We start from the raw sequence: 9,115 nt of genomic DNA, 5'->3' as shown, positions 1-9,115 counted from the left end.
AGCAATTTAAACAAAGAAAGCTTCATAAAAGTCAACTGACATGTCAGATAAGTAAAATCAAATATTACGTATTCTTGGTTCATGTGGAGGATCAAATAATTGTGTTGTAAATTGTCAGCTGTGCTCTTATGGTGTTGTAACTGTTATTTAATTTACCTTCATGTAAATAGACCAGTGCATTCTGTACATTACACTTTGTAATTTTTGTAAATATTATACTTAAGTATTTTTACTACATGATCATTCTGTTAATATGTGTCTACACTATAAACTTTAAATATAACAGCTGCTATTTTGAGTTGTTTCTAATGGTCTAGCCTTTGTATTATTCCTATTTTAATAAAGAACTTGATATTGTATTTAGCTATATTCTGTACTCTTGTTTCTTTCTCTCTTACAGGAATATGCCGAAGCACACACTTATCTGTTTATTCTGTTTTTGATATTTTACCCTTTATGACATTCAGTGCAGCAAATTGTAGTGCATGATAAATATTATTAAGTGGCTAAAACAACAGGGGTCTTTAATACAGCCACTGAAGGAGATGAGAAATAACATGTCGTGAGAAATGTTTGGATGACCAATGTGGACTCAGCAGCTCTGAAATGTTTGGTTGCTTATTGTGAAATAAGATAAACATAATGCCCCAAATGTAAGATTATGTTTTATGACCAGTAATGCAGAAGTAATCAGATCATTTACTTCATAGAAAGAAGCAATACACATTTTTTTAAGTACTCAATTACAAGTAAAGGTCCTGCATTTGAAATTATACCCTAGCAAAAGTAACGAATGTCTCATTCTGCAGAAAAATGCCCCAGTGTTATACATAACATTATTACTTAAGCAGCATTTCACTGTTTTAGCTGGTCAATGTGAAGCTAGGTAGTTTAACCTACTGGCTCCAAGGGGTCGGGCCCAAACAAACAGCAATACTATAAATGCGATCCCATCCATATTATCAAGTGATAACCTTAATGATCCATGGAGCTATGATTTATGTCACAATGCTGTCGAGCATCCAGTTGAAGTTGCTCCTGCTCAAGTATACGATTTCTGTTATGACATTCTCTATTAGCATTAAATCCTTCTAAAATCTACAACCTTTCAAGCAGAACCTGTGTTTATTGCTTTATCACAACTTGGCATATGGCACCTTATTTTCTGGAAACTCACATAAATAAAAATGGTCATCACTTCTAAAAAAGAAAAAAAAGGATTACCCTCTTTTTCAGAAACTTTTGTCTTCTTTACAAGTCACAAGTCTTTACAAATGTATTCTTTCACTTTAGAATAAGTTGCAGTGCATTTGAAAAAAAAATGAATGTAAGAGACAAAATTGTTACTCCAGTCATCTGTCGCCCTCTGCTGGTTAGAATGTGTCCCTCCAGTCTAGAAATTGCAGCTGCACCCAACTACACAAACAGCAGTCCCACATTTAGTCTAGGTTGCCATGTGGGTTCACATCCCCGGGCTGTTGTACGAATAGAAACCTCTCATCTGTTTGAAACGGGCTCCATGTAAAAGTAATCCCCTGCTGGTTCCAGCACTGTGCCACAGGGAGGTCTGTTCTTACTGTCTCAGTTGCCAAAGGGAGGGATGTCCTTGCATCTGTGTGATGGTGAACCAACGGGAAAGTGAATCTATTATTTCTGTGGAGATCCAGTGGAGTCTTGTCTGCCATGGTCTGGGCCATCATGTTATTAGACTGATGGATGAATGAGGGTAGGACCGAGATGGATGTCAGATGTCCAGAATTTGTCAAATCTGTATATCAAAGATTGGTGAAATCTTTAAAATCAACAGCAGTGCAATCATTTTAGTATCTAGACAACATAGATTTGATAAAATAGCAAGTGTTTGCATGATCTCACCTCTTTCTGCTGGGAAAAGGTAGCCATTTTGCAACGTTCTAGCAACAGTGTTGTAGGTAGGAAGGGCCTCTGGATTTTCACAGTAGACTCTCGACACTCCTCTTGCCTTTAAATCAACACATAGTCCAAATGTGACTAAACAGTGGACCAAAAGCCATTTTTTATTTCACAGTTTCTAATCGTATTAATCATTAATTAAATATTTAATGTTAACGCTCCTAAACACTTGGCTTTACATTTTAAGTATTGCTCTATAACATTAGGCCTACATTAATGTCTAAGTAGGACTTCATTAAACTTAAAATAAAGCATCTTTAAGTATTATTTAGCAAAATTTTAAAGTCAAAAACTCAGCTAACTGACCTCATCTGGATTGTTTGGGTGTAGTTTGATCAAATTTGATTGACAGTGTCCAAAAGCACACCATCTGTTGCAAGATGTTGATTCGTTCATTGTCTGTGATTTAGAGCCTAATGTTCAATGAGAATTCCAACACAGCTATCACTGTGCGGAATATTGAAGTTTAACATTTGCCGTATTTGAATTTGACTGTTGTTACGTATTTAAATGATGCTTGATTTGCATTATTTTTTCTGTGTTTTTAGATGCATGCCCATACATGTTACTGTTTTGGACATTCTATCTTGCACTTTCATTTTTCGTTTTATGAAGTGCTGCTTGTTCTATATGTTTGTGTGTTATGGGGGGTGGGGGGCTCACATGGGTTCTGATTCCGAATTCATATCCTGTAAATCTTTCAAAATGAAAAGCCCTTTTGTGCTTAATTCTTGAAAAGTGCTACAGATTATAATTGTTATTACTGTTACAATAATTGTTGTTATCATTATAGTTGTTGTTGTTGTTGTTGTTGTTAGTAGTAGTAGTATTACTCAAATGCTGTTGAATCCTGATTAGTCAACTGATTGCATGGAAATATGATTCACATATGACACATGTACACACCTGTTGAGATGGGAAGCCATGTGGTATTGATGGACTCACAGGAAGGAAATCTCTTTGCTTTTGAAGGTCTGCAGGAGTTATAGAGAATGCATTTTGTCAAATCATCTAGGATTATGCGTAATGTTTCTAGGCCTTGCCATAAACACCCACGCACACACACACACTCACACACACACACACACACACACACACACACAAACACACACACACACTTACTCTGTATACTGCTCCTCTGTTTGGCTTCTCTCCTCCATTTAGCCCGTCTGTTTGAAAACCAGACCTTTGAGAGACAAACAATCATCTAGAGACAATCAGCAGAAATATGAAATATGTGATTCTGTGTGAGCACTTTAATGATTACAAATTACCTTGATGGTGTCCTCGGGAAGTTGGATCTCAGCGGACAGTTTCTCTCTCGTGTACATATCTGCATACTGGCTGTGAGAGAACTCTGATCCGGGAGATAGAAACATGTGTTTAACTCAACTGGGCTTCTCTGAGTGCAAAGAGGCAGTTTTGTGTTAGTCTGAGACATGCGTGGACTTTTGAGTCACCTTGCTCGAGTGCTGTGCTCTGCTCCGGGGTGAAGGTGGTGCGGTTGCGCTGCTGGACAGCTTTAGGCTTCTGGTCATTGCTGCACACTGTATGAGAAGTTCTTCTCTGCATCACTTCTTCTTGGATCAAGGAATCTGAATCTGCCCACACACACACATTTAAGTAGGAAATCAACAGTCTTATTGATATGAAATTAGATTAGGTCTTTTGGGGAATTGTGCAGTTTTTTCTTTGTAGACTAGTTACTGTCACTATGATAATGATCAGCTGGTGGTCACCCATTTTTCAGAAGTCCAATGACCTTCAAATGTGACTTACCCTGCTCAGGCCTGATCTGCGCATTGATCTCCATGCACATCGGTCCGTGGTCCAAATGGATCTTTCTTACGATCCGATTTATAGACGACACCTTGCGCAACACAGTGTGCAAAGAGCATCATGTCAAATGCAGGAACATTCTCACTTTCAACAGAACCATATTTCAATCTCACTTACGCTGGGAATTTTGGAGGCTTTGCATATTCGTGCTGTTGCAAGCTGTTTTCGAATTTCCCAAGCAAAAACTGTTGGATTTTCCCTTTTGCACTGGATGATTGTGGTGATGACACCCGGGGTGAGAAGCCGAGGTCGGCTCCCTCCAATGGTCTTGGGCTCCAGGAGTCCAGTGCGGCGGTAGCGGCTCAGGATCTTACTGACGCACCCGTTGGACACCTGAAATACACAGTTGTTTTCACGTTCCCAAATTCTGAACACATGAAGTGATGTTTTTCTTTACTAAAACTGTCCCGTCAGTGAGACTATTAACACAGCATTTAACCAACCGTTCCACTTGATTTAAAGCCTTAAATGTGGTTGGGATTTACAAAGTAGTTTTGCGTACCCGAAGTATCCTGGAGATCTGGCTTGGACGGACTCCCTCCGAGGCCAGTTCAATCATTTTCCTCCTCTTGGATTCCGGGAGAGGTCTGCCGTTGAGAAACATCCCTCCTAACTGGTTGACACTTCCACAACCTTATCATAACACAGCCCTCATTTAAATATGTCTTCAATATGGTAGTGGTTAAAATAGCCTATTAACTACAAAAATAGCAAACTTAACAATAATAGTTAAACATAATTCACATTCCCTGTGCTTATTGCACTAAACAGTCTTAACAGGTGGAATTAAAGACTAAAAGTGCATCATAATGACAATAGAAAAGTAACCTTTATTTTGCAGCTCGTTTGTTCCGCACATCTCCGCTTGCTCTCTTGGTGATGATCACAAAAACCAAATGCGAATTGTTCCCAGAAACAATACGTAATGATTTTTTTAAAACAAGTCCAACGACACCACGTAGCCTGTAGAAAAAATGAAATTGTCCAGACAACTCCGCTTATTTGTGGTGAATGGCAGTGAGGGGAATCACGCCCTTCAGCAGACATTTATAGGCCTGTCGAGCTCAACGTGACGTGGTGGCCTGTTCCATCAAATGTCAATACTGCCTGGAAGTGAATGGGGACATTTTAGACTTAAAACTGGCTTCAGGTTGGTAGGTCTTTTCATAAGACATGTAACAATATTCTGGTTTTCATTGCACTTACAAAAAACTAACAAGTCCAGATTTGATTTAAGCAATATGAAGAGGAAGGTAGATCGATTGTGCCGTAGAAATCCATGATTCAGAAATATTATTCCAAAGAGCCCTCAACCAAGTTACACTAACTGTTATTTAATTTAACTCAATCTAAATTTGAGCTTGATGTTGTTACTATGTACATCAGACATTTAGTAGCTAATAGAATAAAACAGAAATAATAAAACCGGAGTCACGAAAAACGGTACTCTCTGAGTGGGGCATGTGATAAACTAAGTCAAATAAGATATCTTCCAAGAAATCATATCGGCATCTTTGCACCGTCATGTTTTACTGGCATACAATAAGCTGCACAGGTAGCTTTCCCATACCAGAAAAGTGAGCTGAATAGTTTACTTAATTTCTTGACTTTGACACATTTCATTAGTGCCATAAACACATATTTCCACTTTGAGATCCTTTTAAATTAGTTAATACTGCAGAACATAATATCAACATAATAGTATTCAAGTTTGGGAATTTGGACTGGTTTCCTTTTGCGCATTGGCTGCCTAGTTTCAATCAGACAAACCAATGTTTCACTGCAACACAATTCAGTCCCTTGAACTTTCTGTTTCGGTGCATGTCATCCAACTAAAGTGAAGACACACATTTAGTCGCTTTGAAAGATTAAGCGGCTAAATGAGCAACACTTTTGTTACCCATCCTTTGGGGGGGAGGGGGGGGGGATTTGTTGTCACGTGACTGGAGCATCCTTTCCCAGGTGAAGTGGATCATATTAAACGGATCTCTGGTCTCCTTTCATAAAACAAACATTTGGAACTCTGCGACGACCGCCATATGGTAAAGTGCTTTTGATCAATCATAAATCCATCACCCAGTCTCTCTTTATTACATTTTCTTTCAAAACGTGAACAAATAGACTCTATATGGGCGCAAGGAAAGGGCCAATTGGGGGACCTCGTTTATCCAGAAGACGGAGGCTAAAATAACCCTCACAGATGTTCCTTGTGCAGCCAGCAGATAAAAATGCGTTGTAAACTGTTCAAAGGGAAATATTTGACGAGCAAATATTAGTCTATGTGAAAACCCACACAAGGCTCGTCTTTTGGCCTGTTTAATGACTAATGATAATTGAATATCATTAGTTGGGTCCACACAGATCGAAGTGCCACCGAAATAAAGGCTCAGAATTTAAAATGCCATATGGCCCAAATTATACATTAACCATGAGTTAGAGGACAATAATACTCTCTGTGTACAATCAGCCAGGTTAGATAGTGGTAACCCATTTTTGGACACCATCATCTCCTTGCCAACGGAGACAAAAGACACATAAGGCAAGACTTTTTATTTATTACCGGGGAGTTGATGCGGAAATTGATTTATAGTACTTTATTGCACGTACAGTGTGTTCTAAACGAGGTTGATTAAAGTACTTAGAGTATGTTGTTACGAGAGTACCGCACATTCGTGGTGCGTAAATTCTAATCGCCAAACGAGGAAACGAGAGTTTCAGTAACTAAATCGTGCCACAAAATAAATATGCATTTCATTAACACATCCTAGGCATTTGTCTTGTGCATTAAACACCTGTATCGGTGCTTTACTGCGCATTGAAGTGTTAAGAAATGTGGGTAATTCATCCGCGTAAAAAGGGCACCAAAACCTCTCCAAAGCGCACTGAGGTGCTGTGTGCGCAACGGAGCTGCCTCTCTGGTTGCTTGTCAAGCAAATGTTTCCACCCTGTATTGGGATGTATTTATCGTTCGTGTTTTTTATATTTACGTGAGGGAATGTTTTTACCATTCACTGACTGCTTGTTTTTGTCCTTTATTAATAACAGATCTTTAGATTCATATCCGTGACCAAATGTGCCGATTTCTGTAGTAGGCTAACAGACAAAAGGCGTCTATCGTAACATACCAGTCAATTTAAACAGAGTCTTAAATGCTTTGGGCTACTTTTGAAACAAGCACAAGAATATGAACTAAAGGTTATTTGTAGAATGTCCCACTTGTTTTGTTTTAAAAATGTTTTGGACACTAGGTCTGATAAATAACGTGTTGATTGCGCATTCTGTGGAGCCTAGGTTTAAGTAGGCCCTACCTATGTTTACAATTCTTCATTTTGCTCATGACCAAATCTGTCACCATCGTCTTGACTTAATTACATCATTTTTTGAAGACAAAACAATTTTAATACGTTTCTGTCTTAAACTATTTTCTTACATCATTCTTCTTGACTCTGATCCTAATCTTCTCTCAATACGTTTCGGAAAATTTGCGTCACTCACACCAATAATTTACTATGTACTGCAACTCAGACACGCAGACATATGACAATAACAAGGCAAATTACATCAAATGACAAACAGGCTATCGCTTTGTTGGCGAGGAAGATTTAGACAAATGTAAAAATAAAAAAATAACTTTGTGCACGCTGCCCAAACAAAAATTATCCGTATGGGATTTGACTAAACTAGCATAAACATGCGTCTGATGGATGTCTTTAACAGTTTTCTTCAATAATAGAGTCCCATTGGCACATTGGAGTGCTCTTCAGTTACGTAGATAAGCTTACAGCCTGTTGCAAAGACAATTACAGAGTTACCCGAACAGGTCCACAGTGGGTTATTTCAATTCAATGTACTACAGGTCAGTGTCAGAGTGTTTGTTCATGATTATCTTTCATTTTACTTGTGCATTATGATAATTTTTCATCATTCATCTTATTTTCATGAATATGTGGGTGCCATGGCCAATCACTTCCAATTTAAGATTAAAAAAAAAAAATCAAATGTCATTGTAATATCTGATTGTATATTCATTACTTATGACGTTAATAACTTTTTTCCCTTTCTTTCTTTTTTCCTCGGGCGATCTCATGATGCCAGATTCTCTTCTGAAAACTACTGAAACAAGTGCGTAGCTCAGTTTTTAAAAAGTAGTGTTTTATAGTTATGAAGAATAAACGGACTAAAAAGAAATAATGAGTAATTAAAAAAAGGAAAATGCTCTGGCCTGAATATCCCAAGTCTGATATGGTAAACAAATAAGTCACAATAATAATAAAATACATTAGTTTGATAATGTGATGTGTGACACAGCACTTACAACTAATTGCACACATATGTGGATCAAATCCACTAAAAGTTGTACTATGTACTGTGGGGGAAGGGAGGTTACTTTATCAATACAATTTGATTAGATATATGTTTAAATACCATAATAAATTTATAGGATGTGAAGCGTACAATATAGTTAAAAAAGAACTTCTTCTAAGTTAAACTGACACCTTTTTACACAGTACTAGAGTCCAGTGATGCAGACATGGTGATTCAAACTCTGTGCCTTATAAAGGTGTTCATCAGACAGCTAGCTGACAATTAAAGCAATCCCTACAGGACACAAGGGATCAGTGAATTGGTTTATGAGTAGGAAAATAAGGTGCATCATTTGTCATGGCCTTAACAGTTTCCAAATCTTAACCCAGCTAGACACCAATGAGATTTTGGACTATTAGATAGTTACAATCTATGCCAAGGAGCATTCTCTCTCTTTCTTTCTGTCACACACAGTTCATAGAAGTTGTTACAAGTTACTTCTTTTGGGAATTAATGTCAGAGCATTAATAAAGTCATAAAAAAACTCAAGATCCTGCAAATATTTAAAGTAGATCCCATGAGCATTACTGCTATTTTCCAGCAATGCCCTGCTTCCCACTCACACAGTTAATCATGATCACATCTGCGAGCTGCCAACTATAGTGGCAGTAGATCAGGACAAGCAAAAATACAATAAAAATAAAATAATCTGATGCATGATTATTCCTGGTGTTATCTTGCTCTACACTATTGATGAGGACACTGTCATTACCATCACATGTGATTTTCCTGCTTTGCAAAGACAAATATCTGTTGTGAAAGGGGTCCATGGGTTGATGAACTGCCCTGTTCTATAGAAGATAATTTAATTGAATATTTTATTATGTTTGGCCTGTAAACCTAAGACATACCAGCTTCTTTGAGTAATTGTGTGGATGACATACTGTTAAATTTAGTCACAACTTATATTAAATAAAATCACATAACCGTTATAGCCTACAATAATATCCTATTGGTTCATGTAATTTCAGTCCTGAAA

General features: G+C 37.7%; 1 protein-coding gene across 1 annotated transcript; it reads right to left on the bottom strand.

The window, feature by feature from the left end:
* Window positions 1-1,302: 1,302 nt before the first annotated feature.
* pax4 (paired box 4) lies at window positions 1,303-4,684 on the bottom strand. Its single transcript, XM_034863924.1, has 10 exons — window positions 4,600-4,684; window positions 4,274-4,404; window positions 3,889-4,104; window positions 3,712-3,802; window positions 3,393-3,533; window positions 3,207-3,289; window positions 3,055-3,118; window positions 2,839-2,906; window positions 1,876-1,981; window positions 1,303-1,768 (listed from the first exon to the last, which is right to left on the bottom strand). Exons 1-10 carry the CDS (start codon window positions 4,628-4,630, stop codon window positions 1,440-1,442), a joined length of 1,260 nt encoding a protein of 419 aa, XP_034719815.1. The 5' UTR covers window positions 4,631-4,684; the 3' UTR covers window positions 1,303-1,439.
* Window positions 4,685-9,115: the final 4,431 nt, after the last annotated feature.

The sequence above is a fragment of the Etheostoma cragini genome, chromosome 23, assembly GCF_013103735.1.
Source record: "Etheostoma cragini isolate CJK2018 chromosome 23, CSU_Ecrag_1.0, whole genome shotgun sequence".
Classification (NCBI taxonomy): domain Eukaryota; kingdom Metazoa; phylum Chordata; class Actinopteri; order Perciformes; family Percidae; genus Etheostoma; species Etheostoma cragini.
This window is presented reverse-complemented; position numbering and strand designations above follow the sequence as displayed.

Excerpts from the sequence above, each read along its gene's own strand:
- pax4 (XM_034863924.1), bottom strand. The coding sequence starts at position 4,630 with ATGTGCGGAACAAACGAGCTGCAAAATAAAG. Across the intron at positions 3,290-3,392 it reads GAGCACAGCACTCGAGCAAG|AGTTCTCTCACAGCCAGTAT; the intron begins GTGACTCAAAAG and ends CTCCCGGATCAG. Across the intron at positions 1,769-1,875 it reads CCTTTTCCCAGCAGAAAGAG|ATTTGACAAATTCTGGACAT; the intron begins GTGAGATCATGC and ends TTTGATATACAG.